The 18150-nt window shown below is 46.6% G+C and overlaps 1 protein-coding gene across 2 annotated transcripts in view; it reads left to right on the forward strand.

The window, feature by feature from the left end:
• The window catches only part of SARS1 (seryl-tRNA synthetase 1), a 22003-nt gene extending 5185 nt beyond the window's left edge, over positions 1-16818 (forward strand). Inside the window, exons 2-12 of one of the 2 annotated variants that reach the window (XM_014835214.3) lie at positions 1571-1641; positions 7150-7227; positions 8192-8350; positions 9322-9465; positions 10466-10621; positions 13807-14028; positions 14613-14742; positions 15011-15168; positions 15427-15501; positions 15872-16001; positions 16370-16818. In XM_014835214.3, coding sequence (XP_014690700.1) covers positions 1571-1641; positions 7150-7227; positions 8192-8350; positions 9322-9465; positions 10466-10621; positions 13807-14028; positions 14613-14742; positions 15011-15168; positions 15427-15501; positions 15872-16001; positions 16370-16527 — 1481 coding nt within the window. In that variant the 3' untranslated portion in view covers positions 16528-16818. The remainder of the gene's footprint in view (positions 1-1570; positions 1642-7149; positions 7228-8191; positions 8351-9321; positions 9466-10465; positions 10622-13806; positions 14029-14612; positions 14743-15010; positions 15169-15426; positions 15502-15871; positions 16002-16369) is intronic. The other variant, XM_014835215.3, reaches the window with a different exon arrangement.
• The last annotated feature ends 1332 nt before the right edge of the window (positions 16819-18150 follow it).

Genomic DNA, 18150 nt, shown 5'->3' on the forward strand with positions numbered 1-18150 from the left:
TTAGGTTCACATGCTCTGCTTTGTTGGCCTGGGGTTCTCGAGTCCAGATCCTGGATGCAGACCTACACTGCTTGTGAAGCCATGCTGTGGTGGTGTCCCACATACAAAACAGAGGAAGATTGGCACACATGTTAGCTCAGGGTCAATCTTCCTCACCAAAAAAAAGATAGAGATTTACAGAAAGTTACAAAAATAGTACAGAGAGGTCTCATGTGCCCTTCACCCAGTTTCCCCAATGATGACATCAAACATAACTGGTACAATATCAAAACCAAGAACTTGGCATTGCCACAATCCACAAACCTTACTCAGATATCACCAGTTTCGCAGGCACTCACTTGTGTGTGGCTCTATCTGATTTTATCTCAGGTGTAGGTTCATGTGACCACTGCCGCTCTCGAGGTGCAGAACTGTTCCACCCCCACAGCGATCCCTCTTGCTGGCCCTTTGTAGTCCGTTCCTGTTCCCCTCCCCCGTCTAACCCCAGCAGCCACTAATCTCATCTCATCTCTGTAATCAATGTGAATGAGAAAGTAGTTATATCATTTTGTGCTAAAGTTTAGTTTAAATTTGATTTAGTTAAAGTTTGGTGAAACCTTAAACAGTAGCTATTTCTAGGTGCTGTCTCATTTCTGGCCATCATTTTACCTGTGAAAAGCTTGATTTTTACTGTATTGCTCCTCAAGCTTAGATTCAAGAGGTCCAGCTTTTGCTAATCAGACTTAGACTGATGAGTCACAACACCAATGTGTTCCTTTGGGCCGGAATACCTATGTAACTGATTAGTGCACCATCTTCCCCTAAGAAACCAAAGTATAAGAAACTAAATTATTCTCAAGGCTGCCAGATGAGCATTCGGTCAGAGCAAAGGGAATACGTTAACTATTTCTAGCACTCAAGTTCGTGGGAATAGAAACATGACTGTCCCCTTTCTAGATTCTGGCACATACCACATAGTTTCTTTAAATGTATTTTAAGATAACTGCGCAGGTTAATGTTACTGTATTTTCCAGGTTTCTCGGATGTGTCACTCTACAGTGGCATCATCCAGGTTACGATACTTTTTTTTTTTTTGAGGAAGATCAGCCCTGAGCTAACATCTGCTGCCAATCTTCCTCTTTTCGCTGAGGAAGACTGGCCCTGAGCTAACATCCATGCCCATCTTCCTCTACTTTATATGTGGGACGCCCGCCACAGCATGACTTGCCAAATGGTGCCATGTCCACACCCAGGATCCAAACCAGGGAACCTCAGGCCTCCAAAGCGGGACATGCACACTTAACCGCTGCGTCACTGGGCTAGCCCCTATGATACTTTTTAATTTCAGTCTCAGAATGGCCTTTTCCTTGTCACCAAATGCTGGGGAACCCTATTGCAGTCACCAATATATGCCAGCTAAACTTGGGGGCTCTGAAGCCATAAGACTGTACAGCCTCATGAGACAGATCCTTGAGCTCTGCCTGCACTTTGGCCTGGGCTGAGATCAGTCCTGAAGAGCCGTGGTTAGGAGACGGAGGTATCTTAATTATGTGCATATCTTTGGTATATTCTTGGGTTCTTTATTCTTTAGGCAGGTTTCGGGCAGACAACTTGAACAAGCTGAAGAACCTGTGCAGCAAGACGATTGGGGAGAAAATGAAGGTAAGAGAACTGAGAAACAGTCTGGAGAGCTTGAGCAGAGGTATTTAATCTTATTCTTGTTTTTTCTGTTGTTGTTGTTTGGTGAGTAAAATTGGCCCTGAGCAAACATCTATTGCTAATCTCCCTTTTTTGGCTTGAGGAAGATTGGCCCTGAGCTAACATCTCTGCGAATCTTCCTCTATTGTATATGTGGGATGCCTCCACAGCATGGCTTGATGAGCAGCATGTAGGTCAGTGCCCGGGATCCAAACCTGTGAAACCCTGAGCTGCCAAGTGGAGCACGCAAACTTAACCACTTGGCCACAGGGCTGGCCCCTAATCTTATTCTTAGTTAATACATAATTTCTTACTGAGTGTCTAATTCTATGAGATACTGCATTTCTTACCAAGGGGAGAAAATTATTTTAAAAAGAAAGGAAGGAAGAAGGAGGGAACTAAGAGGTACTTTCAAGGATCGGTGGGTCCATCTTCTGTCTTCACATATGTTAGGGCTGCTGTGACGGAATACCATAGACTGCATGGCTTATAAACAACAGAAATTTATTTCCCACAGTCTGGAGGCTGGGAACTCCAAGATTAAGGTGCCAGCAGATCCACTGTTTGGTGAAGGCCCACTTCCTGGTTCACAGACAGTCTTCTTGCTGTGTCCTCATAAGGGGTGGGCCTGAGGGAGCTCTCTGGGGTCTCTTTTATAAAGGCACTAATCCCATTCATGAGGGCTCTGCCCTCCTGACCTAGTCCCCTCTGAAAGACCTCATCTCCAACTACCATCACATTGGGGATTAGGTTTCAACATACGAATTTTGGGGGACACAAACGTTCAGTCTATAGCAAGGTAAGATTCTTGCCATACAAGTCATTCAGTGTCTAGTCTATTCTTTTTTTTTTTTTTTTGGAGAAAGGTTAGCCCTGAGCTAACATCTGCTGCCAATCCTCCTCTTTTTGCTGAAGAAGACTGGCCCTGAGCTAACATCTGTGCCCATCTTCCTCTACTTTATATGTAGGACGCCTACCACAGCATGGCTTGCCAAGCAGTGCCATGTCCACACCTGGGATCCGAACCGGCGGACCCCAGGCCGCCGAAGTGCAACGTGCACACTTAATCGCTGTGCCACTGGGCTGGCCCTATTCTATTCTTATAATAAGAATATAAATTCCACCAGTAATCCTTTTCAGTTCTTTTTTTTTTTTTTTTTTGAGGAAGATTAGCCCTGAGCTAACTACTTCCAGTCCTCCTCTTTTTGCTGAGGAAGGCTGGCCCTGAGCTAACATCTGTGCCCATCTTCCTCTACTTTATATGTGGGATGCCTCCCACGGCATGGCATGCCAAGTGGTGCCATGTCCGCACCTGGGATCTGAACCGGTGAACCCTGGGCCGCCAAGAGGCGGAACGTGTGAACTTAACCGCTGCACCACCGGGCCAGCCCCTAGTTATTTCTTGAGCTCAACCTACAGTGCCAGAGGTTTCTTTCTTTGGTTTTTTTTTTTTGAGGAAGATTAGCCCTGAGCTAACATCTGCTGCCAATCCTCCTCTTTTTGCTGAGGACGGCTGGCCCTGAGCGAACATCCATGCCCATCTTCCTGTACTTTATATGTAGCACGCCTACCACAGCATGGCTTGCCAAGTGGTGCCATGTCTGCACCCGGGATCCAAACTGGTGAACCCCAGGCTTCCGAAGCAGAACGCATGTGCTTAACCACTGTGACACCGGGCCGGCCCCAACCACGGGTTCCTTATGGCACTTTATCCCAGTACAGCCATGCTCTTTAATGAAAAGAGCACAGATATGGAGTCCAAATCCTGGACTGGTAGCTGTGTGACTTTAGCAGATTACCTTCTGAGCCTCAATTTTCTCATCTGTGAAATGACAGTATAATACTCGCCTAGAGAACAGGATTGTGAGAACTAAATTTTTTAAATGTAGAGAACCTGGCACAATGACTAGAACATTGTAGTTATTCAACAATTGCGAGTAACGATGGATGGCAAGTAGTTACTGGCCTTCATCCAAAAAATCCTTCCTGTACCTGAAGCATAAGTTTCAGCTTGACCTTGCTTTGGTATCCAGAATAGTGCATGTTTTAAATCTTTCTTCAAAAATACTTATAGCCCTTTAATCGCGTCTTAAAAAACATATTAAATGCACTCTACAGTCTTTCTCATTTTTAAGTTGTAAACCTCTAACTTAACCAAAAAATTTAAATTGTGGAACCTGAACCAGTGAAGAGCATAACAAAAAGATTCCCTTGGGATTCTAGCACCTTCTACTTCGTGACAGTCGGCATCCTTCTTTTTTTTTTAATTTTATTTTCGGATATACATCATAATGTATTTTGAATTCTGTATAGATTACATCATGTCCACCACCCAAAAACTAATTATAGTGCATCCCCTCACATGTGAGCCTAATCACCCCTTTTGCCCTCCCCCCTCCCCCCTTCCCCATGGTGACCACCAATCCAATCTCCAGTGCTATGTGTGTGTTTGTTGTTTTTATCTTCTACTTAGGAGTGAGATCATATGGTATTTGACTTTCTCGCTCTGACTTATTTCGCTCAGCAAACTACCCTCAAGGTCCATCCACGTTGTCACAAATGGCCGGATTTCATCATTTCTTATGGCTGAGTAGTAGTCCATCGTGTATAAATACCATATCTTCTTTATCCATTCGTCCCTTGATGGGCACCTAGGTTGCTTCCAAGTCTTGGCCACTGTGTACAATGCTGCGATGAACATAGGGGTGCAAGTATCTTTATGCCTTTGTGTTTTCAAGTACTTTCAGCTTGTGACTGGCTGCGGAAATGGATATCGAGAATCATACAGTTTTCTTCCTATGTTGCTTATGATGCTTAATCATTTGCATGTCAGAGGCCCCATGGTTATGTTAATTCCCATGTATACTCCTGCCTGGGTGTTCTTTGGGACAGACAGATAGTGCCAGCCAAGTGTTTTCACAGCAAGAAGATGGGAGTGAGTGTTTTCATTTGCACTACCATCCTTAGATCCCTTTACTGCCAGTGCTGCGAGGAATGTTATCCCTGGCTGTCCACTGCAATAGTACTAGCAATGCTTTAATTTGGTATAGCACTTGAGAGCATTCAAAACTCTTTCATATGCGTCTCATTTTGGTTTTGATCTTTGCTGCAAACCTGGAGTGTAGGTAGTACAATTATCAGCCCTATTAAAAGGGTAAGGGAATTGGCTTAGGGAATGAAGGGGCTTGCCTGAAATCACACCGTGAGTCAGCTGCAGAGCCAGAACCTGAACTCAGAACTCGAATGTGCTGCCCTGAGGGGTCATCAGATAGCTAGGGAGCCTCAGCTATCTTGGCTACCAGATGGAAAATCTTGAGACTTAGGCCATTTTTTTCTACCTCAGTAGTCTATGTTGTTTTTGTCAAGACTCATACTGATACTTTTAGAATTCTCCAACTTTTTTTTTTGAGGAAGGTTAACCCTGAGGTGACATCTGCCGCCAATCCTCCTCTTTTTGCTGAGGAAGGCTGGCCCTGAGCTAACATCCGTGCCCATCTTCCTGCACTTTATATGTGGGACACCTGCCACAGCATGGCTTGTCAAGCGGTGCCATGTCTGCACCCGGGATCCAAACCGGCGAACCCTGAGCCGCCGAAGCAGAACGTGCGCACTTAACCGCTGCACCACCGGGCCGGCCCCAAGAATTTTCCAACCTTTTAAGATGATTTTGCTTGACTCACTGAAGGGTGTGAGTTGGGTTATGGTTAGAATCCTGACTTCTCACTTTGGTGTATGAGAATGTGTAATGAGCCTAAAGGATTCTATGCTTTATCCTTAGAAGGAGATTTAGTCCTTTCTCATGGTTCAGTTTTGTGCAATGGGACATGAAGTTGTATAAACATAATTACCTATTGTTATATGTATGGAATTTTAAAAAATCTTTAGGGTATTGAACGTGATTTCTATATATCATTTTATTTATACTTGCAAAGCAGACCCTAAATCTTCTCGACTTAGTTTTGCTTTGTTTTGTTTTGTTTTTTGAGGAAGATTAGCCCTCAGCTAACATCTGCTGCCAATCCTCCTCTTTTTGCTGAGGAAGACTGGCCCTGAGCTAACATCCGTGCCCATCTTCCTCTACTTTCTATGTGGGATGCCTACCACAGCATGGATTGCCAAGCAGTGCCATGTCCGCACCCGGGATCCAAACCGGTGAACCCTGGGCCACCGAAGCGGAACATGCGTACTTAACTGCTGCACCACCAGGCCGGCCACTCAACTTAGTTTTATTCGAGTTTTGCTGAGGTCTTATATATCTTGTTATAATGGCCTTTGATATTTTTCTTTACCTACTTTTAATTTAGGAATATTTGACTTTCAAAATTATCTTTCCTGGGGCCAGCCTGGTGGCGCAGCGGTTAAGTGCACACATTCCACTTCCATGGCCTGGGGTTCACTCATTCGGATCCCAGGTGTGGACATGGCGCCGCTTGGCAAGCCATACTGTGGCAGGCGTCCATGTATAAAGTAGAGGAAGATGGGCATGGACGTTAGCTCAGGGCCAGTCTTCTTGAACAAAAAGAGGAGGATTGGCAGCAGTTAGCTCAGGGCTAATCTTCCTCAAAAAAAGAAAAAAATTATCTTTCCTGTGGATCTGGGCAAGGATTGGAAATGATGATTTGGCAGAATATCATAAAGAAGGATGAATAGGGGCTGGCCCAGTGGCGCAGTGCTTAAGTTCCTATGCTACGCTCTGCTTCAGCGGCCTAGGGTTAACTGATTAGGATCCCAGATGCAGACCTGCACACTGCTTATCAGGCCATGCTGTGGCAGGTGTCCCACATATAAAGTGGAGGGAGATGGGCACAGATGTTAGCTCAGGGCCAGTCTTCCTCAGCAAAAAGAGGAGGATTGGCAGCAGATGTTAGTTCAGGGCTAATCTTCCTTGAAAAAAAGAAGTATGAAGAGAGAAACCAGAGAGAAGAAGTGCAGCCCTGGGTACACCCCTGCCACTTGGCCAACTTGCATTGATTGCTCTAAACTTAGTTCCAGATTTTGTGACATTTTACTCAAAAATTTCGTTTTCTTTGGCTCCCTACTAGTCCATAATCCCACCCATCTCTCCCCTTAGCCTCAGTGCTGGGGTTGTTCTCAGCAGGTGGATGAGGGTTTACAAATCCGCACGCAGGCTGGCTCCTGAGCGGCACGTGAGCATTTTCACACATTCTCGGCCGTGACTGTTCTGCGTCCAGGGCAGATATTCTTCCGGCCTTCCTGATGGTGTCAGCCCTCTGACCCTGATGGGACAGTCAGTCTGCCCAGGATCAGAAAGCTAAAAAGTGGCAGGACAGGGACTTGAGACTTTGTCTTCTTGCTTCCAATTTACAAGTTTTTCTCTCACTTGTTACATCTTTTAAAGGCAGTTATATAGAAAGTTCTGTGATTAGTTTATATGATATATTAATTTGGTATGCACTTATAAAACTATGTCAGAAAGTTTCTTTTATTCAGTAGTTTTTCTTTTTCCTGCAGAAAAAGGAGCCAGTGGGAGATGAGTCTGTTCCAGAGAATGTATTAAATCTTGATGACCTCACTGCAGACGCTTTAGCTGTAAGTTATTGTCTTTTTCTGTTTCTAGATTGGGATTTCTGTTCTCTTATCTTAACTTTACTCCTTGACGAGCAAGTGCTGACTCTGCTTCACGCAGCTTTGTGGCATCCTTGAATTTCTGCAGCTGGGAGATGTCTCCATCCGCTCTATAGATGAGCCTGGACAGCAGAGGTGGAGACGGGTGGAGTGGAAAAGACAAGGGGAGGAAGAAGAGAAAGGAGGAGCTGAGCTATTTCTGATTACTCCATTGTCACAAAGTCAAGGAATTTTTGAATTTACTGTCGTTCAGTGAATATGCACTACAGTGAGCCTAGAGCAGTAACTTTCAAGTTTTTAAGTCACTGAACCCTTTCTTAAAACCCATAACACAAAAGCATAGCAAGAGCAATAAACACAAAAGAGCAAAGTTGCTTTGCTTGAAGGGCTAGTTTGGGGGTGTTATCCCTGACCAGCCCTCCCAGCTGAGGGCTCCCTACTAGAAAGCAGAGTGGAGTTTGAAACCCCTACACTAAGGAATACAAAAGAAGCTTAAGACAAGGTCTCTTGCTCCCAATACATATATTGTCTTCCTAGAGAAGAGTTAAAGGTTGGAGAGCTAACATCATGGAGACCTAAATCGGTTTAATCAGGAATATTTCAGAAAGTGCAAGTTAAGGCAAAGAGCTCTGAAAAGAGCCACAGCTTTCAAACTCCTGAGGTTTACAGGAACAAAGAGAGTGGCCGCAGTTTATCCGTCTCTGCCGTAGGCGCCCCGAAAGAAAATGCCAGTGGATTTGTAGGACGGGACTGTATATATCCCTGTGTGAAATACATCTCAGTTCTTTGAAAGCCTTCACTGTCAGTTTTTAAAATGCTGTCGCACGGGTTGTCATTAGAGCACAGCAGGGTTAGGGCGACAGAGTCTCATTCCTACTCTGTCCGTGACTCACTGTGGCCTCTGTCGGCCTGGCCTGTTCACCTACAGAATTTGAAAGTCTCGCAAATCAAAAAAGTCCGGCTCCTCATCGACGAAGCCATCCTAAAGTGTGATGCTGAGCGGATAAAGCTGGAGGCAGAGCGGTTTGAGAACCTCCGAGAGATCGGGAACCTCCTGCATCCCTCTGTGCCCATCAGTAATGACGAGGTGGGTGTCGGGGCCACAGCGGGCGGCTGCCTCATGTCTCGCTGTCTGTTGGGAAGGGGGCGGGGTGGGAGGAGGACAGGGAAACACTGGCACTGGGTATAATAGGCCTTGTGTCAGAAGCAGGCTCTTTGTACGTTCGCTCTGCCCACCAATTGAGAAGTGAAAGAGTCAGATCCCCGCCTGATTGGGAAGTCGGGGAGACAGCAGGTAGGAAGGGACTTCTGGCATAGAAATCTCTTCTAAATCAGGCTGCTGTCCTCCACAGCGTGTTGCCCATGGTAGCAGCAGTCTCGTGGGAGGGATCTGCTAAATCAACCTCACCCCTCACCCACACCCTGCTGAGAAGCCGCAGGTTGAAGGGAAATCTGCATGATAAAAGTTGCCTGCTGAGTGGGACCGTCCCCAGCACAAAGCTGCTCTGAGCCCAGCCTTTGTTTCCTGACACCTCAGCCATGGCAGGGCCCATCTGTGCCTCTTTCATTCATTCCCTGGTGAACGAATGTTAAACTCACTGCAGGCTGGGGTGGCAGACTCTGGAGGTCAGGGCCCTGATCCCGCCCTCATGTGGCCCCGGGACCAATGAGAGCCTGGAAAAAAAAAAATCTACATTCTCCTCTGCACCCCAGGCGATGCTGATTGTCCAGGGGACAGTTGTCCTGCGGGATTTTCAAGGAGTCATTTATAAGGGGGAAAAAAAAACCCTGAGAGAATACAACGGATCTTTTGGAACATCATAACTTTGGTTCTGTGGGCTAGAATCACTTCTAGGAATTTATAAATTATTTTTCTACTGAGCACAAATTCTCTGGCAAATTCCCCTCTCTAGTCTCTGTAACAATGAACAACCCTAGTGTTTGAGTTAAGCAATGGCCTCACAAAGCTCTAGGTTGTTCTTGGAATAGGATTTAGAAAGACGGAGGTTGTAGAAGTCAGAGATCCTGCATCTTTCTCTCCTGGCCTTGTTTCCTTAGGATGCGGACAACAAAGTGGAGAGGATCTGGGGCGACTGTACAGTCAGGAAGAAGTACTCTCACGTGGACCTGGTGGTGATGGTAGATGGCTTTGAAGGCGAAAAGGGGGCCGTGGTGGCTGGGAGTCGAGGGTACTTCCTGAAGGTAAGAGCCAGGAACCAGTAGGGATGGGATTATAAAGAAGGAACTAAAAAAAAAAAGGTGCAGAAAACATAGCTTTCTTAAAGGGCCCTGCAGTTCCACCGCTTGCACTCGCCTTTCTACTGCAAGCCTATTGGCAATTAGATGCAATTCTCTAAGGCGGGAGCGTGCTTATTCAGGCTTCCCTAGGACAGAAGCCACTGAGTGATCCTCCATAATGAATGTATGTTTTGCTAACTGAATCAAAACAGTCTCCGCCCTTAAGGAGCTCAGTAATTGGGCAGCCAAACAAGTAACAGTCAAAACCCACTGTGCTAAGTGCTGTGGTGTGAGGAGGCCTGGAGTGCTGTGAGAACCAGGTGGAGGCAGACCCACATGAGTGGGACAGAGGGCAGATGAATTCAGGGAAGGCTTCCGGAAGGACATGGTAAAAGAATTTTGGAAATACTGTACATATATGCGTATACATAGGTATGCTCTACATACACAAATGAGTCCAGTGTTACAAGAGTTAGCACACGACGGGGCTGGCCCCGTGGCCACAGGGTTGGGTTCACACGCTCCACTTCGGCTGCCCAGGGTTTCACCGGTTTGGATCCTGGGCACGGACATGGCACCACTCATCAGGCCATACTGAGGCGGCGTCCCGCATGCCACAGCTAGAAGGACCCACAACTAAAAATATACAGCTATATACCGGAGGGCTTTGGGGAGAAAAAGGAAAAGTTAAATCTTTAAAAAAAAAAAAGCACAAGAAAACTCATGCCTCCGGGGCCAATCATCCTTTTCCCTTGCTTTGGTATCTTAAAGAGACTTCTCTTTACAGTGCGCCTGGATGGTGTGCTGGGCATTGGTGTTAGGAAGGAATCTCTTGAGTCAATTGTTGGGATCCACGGTCTTTGCTGGCCTCCTGTGTCCCCCCAGTTGCTGTGAGTGTGAATTCTAGCAGATGAACACGATGGCGACAGAACCCAGTCCCAGTGCTGTGTCTCTGCTCCTTTAGGGGGTCCTGGTGTTCCTGGAACAGGCACTCATCCATTACGCCCTCCGCACCCTGAGGAATCGGGGCTACACTCCCATTTACACCCCGTTTTTCATGAGGAAGGAGGTCATGCAGGAGGTGGCACAGCTCAGCCAGTTTGATGAAGAACTTTATAAGGTGAGTGGCTGGGGGCAGTCTGGCAGAAGGACTTCTGAAGTTATGAAGCTTAACTTCAAAAGACACAGAGCAGCGCTGTCCTGTCGAACTTCCTGCGATGACGGAATGTTCTGTATCTGTGGCTGTTGGGTGCTTAAAAGGTGGCTGGTACAACCAAGGAAGTAAAACTTTAATTTTCACTCATTTTAATTTAAACAGCCATATGTGGTAGTGCCGCCATATTGGAGAGTGCAGACCGAGAGCCTGTTTTATCTTTCCCCCAGGGAATCTGTGTGATGTATCTAAATGAGCATACTTTAACATTATGAGCTTAGCAAAGAAGCACATGTATTGAGTGCTTGGCTGGTCTTCCCACTCCTGACCCCAGACCGGAAGCTTCCACAGGGCAAGATATACTTTCCCTGGGATAGGTGTGGCTTCCAGTTTGTGGCTCCTTCTCACCCATCTCAGGGAGAGCCAGAGGATTCAAGCCAAGGTTCAGAGGGTCATTCTGATCAACTGGCTCTTGATACCAGCTGTAGCACCCCCAGTCTACGCCCAGCACTCAGACTTTCTAGAGCGTCTCTGCTAACGGCCGTCCATCGCAGCAGTTTGCTTGTCCCTCTCCTTCAAGACTGTTCTGACAGAAGGGGGCGACTTTGTTCTTAGTGGCTATTCCCTTCCAAGACCCATGTTGGGGAGGAGTTGGACGACTGCTCCTGGCCTCATCCCGCTTATCTTATGTGGAGATGAGTTAATAATTAGAACCTTCTTCCCACTGGGTCCTGGTGATGAGTTCAAAGTTATGTTTTCATTCAAAATACAGTGGAAAACGAACTGCTCTCCCTAAACCCTGAGCATTAGTATAACCTTGGTATCCCCCCTCTCCTTTCCTTTCTCTCTTTTGATAAGGAGAGAAAGTAGTCATGTATCAGCTGAAACTTCTGTCTTTTCTCTTTCTTTCGCATCTCAACCCCAAGATTGGATAATCTCTAACAGAACTTTAGAAGGATGCCCTTTAGAAGGTAACACCAGGGAGAAGCTTATCCAGAGGATTATGAGAAATATTAGGTAGCAGGTGCTGCCTGTGTTTCCTGCATCCTCTGTCCAGATGCTTCTCGGATCCACGGCGGGGGGAATCACAGGTCTCAAGAGTGAGGGATTTTGACTGGCACTTCTTGCCTAATAGAAACCTGAGTTTATTCGTTCTCTGGAGCAGTGCTGTCCAATGGAACTTTCTACAATGATGGAAATGTTCTGGATCCACACTATCCAGTATGGCAGCCACCAGCCACATCTGGCTGTTGAACACCTGAAATGTGGCTAGTGCAATCTGAGGAACTAAATTTTAATTTCATTTCATTTAAATAGCCATACGGGACTAGTGGCTGCATCATCCTTGACTGTCCAGCTCTAGAGTTTTTCTACGTTATGTGTGAATAGCCTCACAAGGGGCTAAATTCCCACTGTTGGGTAGCAAGGTCGTTTTCCAGGTCCCCAAACACTGGCCCAGAGGAAGTTTCCTCCCGTACCTTTTTTTTTTTAATTAAAGTAATACCACATCACAGAAAATTTGGAATTGGTGGGGGGAAATCATCTTTCCCATTACCTGATACAACAGTTGCCATTTTTAAAATTCTTTTGAGGGCTTTTTTCGTACATATATCATTTTCACATACTTGTAATCACAATGTATGTAGAATGTCTTTTTACTTAGCGTTAGATCTAAAGCATTTTTCGGTGTTACTACATGGTCTTAACCATCGTTTGTCCTTTTTTTTTTTTATTGCAGTGACATTGGTTTGTAACATTATATAAATTTCAGGTGTACATCATTATATTTTGATTTCTGTGTAGATTAGATCATGTTCACCATCCAAAGACTAATTACAATCCGTCACCACACACATGAGCTTAATATCACCCCTTTCACTCTCCTCCCTGCCCCCTTCCCCTCTGGTAACCACCAATCCAATCTCTGTCTCTATGTGTTTGTTTGTTGTTGTTTTTGTCTTCTATTTATGAATGAGTTCTTACAATATTTGACTTTCTCCCTCTGACTTATTTTGCTTAGTTTAATACCCTCAAGGTCTATCCATGTTGTCACAAATGGCTGGATTTCATCCTTCCTTATGGTTGAGTAATATTCCATTGTGTATATATACCACATCTTTTTTATCCATTCGTCCCTTCATGGGCATCTAGATTGCTTCCAATTCTTGGCTATTGTGAATAATACCGCAATGAACATAGGGGTGCATGTATCTTTCTGCATTCATGTTTTCATCTTCTTTGGATAAATACCCAGCAGTGGAATAGCTGGATCTACGTATGGTAGTTCTATTCTTAATTTTCTGAGGAATCTCCATACTGGAATAGCTGGATCGTATGGTAGTTCTATTCTTAATTTTCTGAGGAATCTCCATACTGGAATAGCTGGATCGTATGGTAGATCTATTCTTCATTTTTTGAGGAATCTCCATACTGTTTTCCATAGTGGCTGCACCAGTTTGCACTCCCACCAGCAGTGTATGAGGATTCCTTCCCTCCACGTCCTCTCCAACACACTTGCATAACCATCATTTCTTAGTGGTTTCAGAATGTTACATGGACTAGATGTAGGGCAGTCAGCTCTTACCCTGTTGAATCTTTAGGGGGCTTCCTTTTTTGCTATTAATAGGTAATGTTACAGTAAACTTTGTGCTGTTGGTAGCTTCTTTTTTCTTTTATGTTACTTTCATCGGCTGAACACCAAAGTGATTCTTTGAGGATTATAACCACTAGACGAACTCATAAGCACCGAGAAAGTGGACACTATGTCTCCTTTTGCCCAGCATTGGCAAAAAGGACTTGGCATTTAGTAATGCCTCACAAACATTTGTTTTGAGTGGATTAATTTAGATTGCTACCAGCTCAGGTTTATTGCACACCTGTCAGTATTGGCCATTATACATCATTTATAAATGTTTCATTTAATCAGAATATTTTACCTCCTTTTAGTTTGCATGTCTTTGACCTCTATTAGGGAGCCCATTTGGGACTGACCCGTTCCTCCCTTGTCTTTTTAGCGTGCCTGCTCACTCCCAGGCAAGGATAAGGACAGTTCTTCCCGTCCCGTCTCTCATATCTCCCCTGCGGTTCCTTGCTCTAGCTGAGGTCCTTCCTCCTCCCTCACGCTTGACTAGTAAAAGTCCCTCCTCCTACAGGTGATTGGCAAAGGCAGTGAAAAATCTGATGACAACTCCTATGATGAGAAATACCTGATCGCTACCTCAGAGCAGCCCATTGCTGCGCTACACCGGGACGAGTGGCTACGGCCAGAGGATTTGCCCATCAAGTATGCTGGCCTGTCCACCTGCTTTCGCCAGGAGGTGGGCTCCCATGGCCGCGACACCCGTGGCATCTTTCGAGTCCATCAGTTTGAGAAGGTGAGTAGACAGGTCAGGGTGAGGAGTAGGACCCTTCCACCTATCTGTCCAGGGTGGTTAGAGGAAAGACAGGATCTGGGTTGCTCAGGCCCACCCTGGCTCCACTCTTTCCTCTTGTTGCCTCCATCTGTGTGTCTAGGGAAGAGCCTGAGAAGCGCATGGTGGAATGGCTGTGAGCACAGACTCTGGAATCAGCCTTCCTGAGTCCAAATGCCAACTCCACCACTTGCCAGCTGTGTGGCCTTGAACAAGTTGCTTAACCTCTCTGTGCTGTTTCCTCCTCTGTAAAAGGAAGATAATAATAATACCTACCTCGTTAGGCCTACCATGAGGCTTAAACTAGTTGATATGTATAAAGCACTTAGAACTGTACCTGGCACATACATGGGAAGCTGAGTATGAGCATTTGTTCTTATTACAGTCCCAGTCCAGTTCACCATGGCGGTCTCTTGCTGGGGGCCCAGCCTCACCTGACTCCCAGTGGTGTGGGAATAGGTCTTCACTACGAAGCTATCTCCCACTTAGGTCCTTTAGTTTATTCACCCCGTCCCATTGTCACTGTCTCTTTGGGTCCCTCCTTGCAGATTGAACAGTTCGTCTACTCATCGCCACATGACAACAAGTCGTGGGAGATGTTTGAAGAGATGATTGCCACTGCCGAGGAGTTCTACCAGTCTTTGGGGATCCCTTACCACATTGTGAACATTGTCTCAGGTATCAGCCTCCCCTTCCTGCATCCCACAGGCATCACCCTCACCAGCTGAGCTGCCACACAGAGAAATAGCTCACAATCCAGTTAATTGCCCACATTAATTAAAATATCACACTCGTCTCACTTGGGAGTGTTTGGTGATAAGAATATCTGGGCGTGATTTCACTTCTGGGGATAGGATGTGAATTAAAGAATTCTTCAGGTTTGCTAAAGGTTAGCCTTCTGAAATACCATCCGTCCTTCATGAGTTCTAGGGGTTCTTCCTTACAGGTTCTTTGAATCATGCCGCCAGCAAGAAGCTTGACCTGGAGGCCTGGTTTCCGGGCTCGGGAGCCTTCCGTGAGTTAGTCTCCTGTTCTAACTGCACGGACTATCAGGCTCGCCGGCTCCGAATCCGATACGGGCAAACCAAGAAGATGATGGACAAGGTAGACGGCCCCTGGGGAGGCGGGCAGCAGGGCCTTCAGGGCGGAGTAGACCCATCTTACTTCACAGCCCTTGGAGCAAGTTATTTCCCAGCATCATGGGAAAATCTGAGCTGCTCAGTCTAGACCAAAAAGGGAACCTGAAAATGACTTCCACTGAATCAGGACTGAGGCCTTTTAGATAGAAACCTGAATCTAGCTCTTTTCTACAAGGTAATTCTAGCTTTTCTCTTTTTGGCTTTCTGTTTTCTGTAACTCCAGATAAAGAATAATCCCCATTTGTCTACACAGAACAAGTCAGAGGCAATGTCTTCCCTCTTCTTCTCACCCAAGAAGGTCTGGGTTGTAAGCTTCTCTCTTCAAACCCAATTTTCAGGCCCTTATCTTTTCCAAGTCAGGGACTTGACTGGGGTTAAGACTACTCTGGTAGTTTCTTCCTTCCCTCAAAGGGCCCAACTCTCCTCAGAATACTGGGACCTACCGCTTGGCACTCATGGAGACATGAGGAATCTTCCTGGAGTTATCTAATAGGCAACACATACCAAGCAGAATTCAGGTTTAGAAGAAGATCAATAATGGGTAGAACCCATGGTTTTGATTTGGATGGTTACAGTAGAGGGTCTGGCTGGTGGATGGTTCCTGGTCATCAGAAAGGCCAGCGAAGGGTAGAGTTTCACTGCCCCCTGTGGGGACCCTCTCTCCACAGGTGGAGTTTGTCCACATGCTCAATGCTACCATGTGCGCCACCACTCGCACCATCTGCGCCATCCTGGAGAACTACCAGACCGAGAAGGGCATCATCGTGCCTGAGAAGTTGAAGGAGTTCATGCCGCCAGGTCAGCCTTCCAGCCCAGCCCACCGTCCTCCTCTGCTCTGCCTGCACACTCTTCTGAATAGCAAGCCCCTTTCAGAATGTACCTAGTTTTCTCGTTGAGACGTGGTCCCTGAAACTCTGCCTGTCCTCTGGTGCTGGGCATTGCTTGAGAAAGGCGGTGAGGTTGAGAAAGTAGCCAGGGAAGGTATGGTCTTCTATTTAAATGCGGCTAAAATTCAGACTAGAGAAGAAAAGAATAAAAGAAAGCAGTGCCCATTGTGGGTGCCCTTTTGTTCAAAGGGGCCGTTGTCTTGCGGAACTCTCCCTGGAGGGCCGTGGGCTTTCACTCCTGAGAAACGATAGGTTATTTGTTTGGCTCTTCCTCTCCAGGCCTCCAAGAACTGATCCCCTTTGTGAAGCCTGCCCCCATTGACCAGGAGCCATCAAAGAAGCAGAAGAAGCAGCATGAGGGCAGCAAAAAGAAAGGGGCAGCAAGAGATGTCACCCTGGAAAGCCGGCTGCAGAACATGGAAGTCGCCGATTCCTGAACATTCCTTCCTTCCAGTTCGCCAGGCTTTCATGTCTGTCAGCTGAGATCTGCGAGCCTGCCCACGGGTCCACCCACTCGTCACCTGCCCCATCTGACTGCATTGCTAGAAGGAGAACCGCGGCCATGTACAACGCAGTGTTCTGTCTCTTCGCATGGGCATAGGATCCAATCACGGATGACTGATGAAACCATGTAATAAAGCATCTCTGGGGAAGGCTAGAACTCTTCCTCAGTCTTCTGGCCAGGGCTTGAACTCTGTCTCTGACAGTTCTCCCTGGAACCATCCTCACTTCCGCTTTTCCTTCTAAATAAGGCTGTTCCATTTAGTAAGTCAGTGAGCCTTCGAGAAGGTAGGTGAAGGCAGAAGTAGATTTAGTAAAGGCCCAAGGGGAAAATGAAAGCTTTTAAGTCTTAGACATACAAGCTTGCAGGAAAAGGGCCAGGATCCTCCTCTGTAAATTTGCTCCTGCTTAAAAGCAGTTAGGTAGGACCAGCTTAGAGACCAGAGTTCATATAAAAAGCCTCATAACACCTTTGTTCCCTAGGAAGGGCCCCATGGAAAGGGAGGGAGGCTGTGAGACCTCAGGGTAGGTGAGACTATATTTAATCCAAAAGAGCCCATAGATTCAAGAGATAGGGCAGGGCCTTAGTAACGGCTGCTTCTCTTTCCACTCATCCCTGGGGAGACCAAATGCAGGACAGCTTGTTGCTGCAACTCCAAAGGATACAGGTAGCCACAGGACAGAGGGGAAACAGCAAGGCTGTTTTCATCCCTTCTCTGGAGCTCCCACTGTTGCCCTAATAGCCAGTTCACCCTTTCTCTGGGGAGGGTGATGTTTAGGCTCTTTATTTACCTGCTGCCTTTCATCTGCAATCTACAAACACTTTATTTTAATAACCCCTTATGTTGGTTTAGTGCTTCTCTCCTAGGAGCCTAAAATACTTCCTATAGATGCTCTCTTTTATCATTGCGACAGTCTCAGGCTGGAGGGTGGGGACATGATTACACCCCTTCCATCGTAGGGAAGACAGGACAGGGTGGGTAGGGGAGACAGGCAACATGGCGAGGTGGCGGCCGTGAGCCCTGACTCCTCAGCCCTGTTTGATTGTTGTGTTTCTCGGGGATGAGAGCAGGGCTCTGAACTGGCCCATCACTAAGGAGCCTTTATTTCGTCTCAGCTCCCTTAGTCCCTAAGCAGCAACCTCCGTGGGCCTGCTGGAGCTTGGCACCCAGGAAAGAGGCCATGTGCTTGGTTTTCCACTGGGAGCTTAGGGCTGATCTTTTTAATTTTGCTACTGGGAACCCTATCAAAACTGGGGCTCCAGAAAGGGTGAGCACAGCGGCTCTCTTGCCACAGGCAGGCTCCACCAGCTCGCCCTCGCCATCGCCCGTTGCCCTCTGCTCTGGGATGACAAAGCCGGGGCATGAGGACAAAAGACCAAACTGCTCCCATTTACTCAGAAGGACCAGAAATTCACATTCCTGTAGCCTCAACTATTTGGTTTGAAGAAAGGCAGTTTACACAGTGAGCAGGAGGCTGGTTTGGGTCCCCACCACACCTCTCTTCCCCGTTTGAAAAGCCTATTGGACTTTGGGGCTAGAAACTTTCAAATGGCCCTG

The sequence above is a fragment of the Equus asinus genome, chromosome 16, assembly GCF_041296235.1.
Source record: "Equus asinus isolate D_3611 breed Donkey chromosome 16, EquAss-T2T_v2, whole genome shotgun sequence".
Taxonomy (NCBI): domain Eukaryota; kingdom Metazoa; phylum Chordata; class Mammalia; order Perissodactyla; family Equidae; genus Equus; species Equus asinus.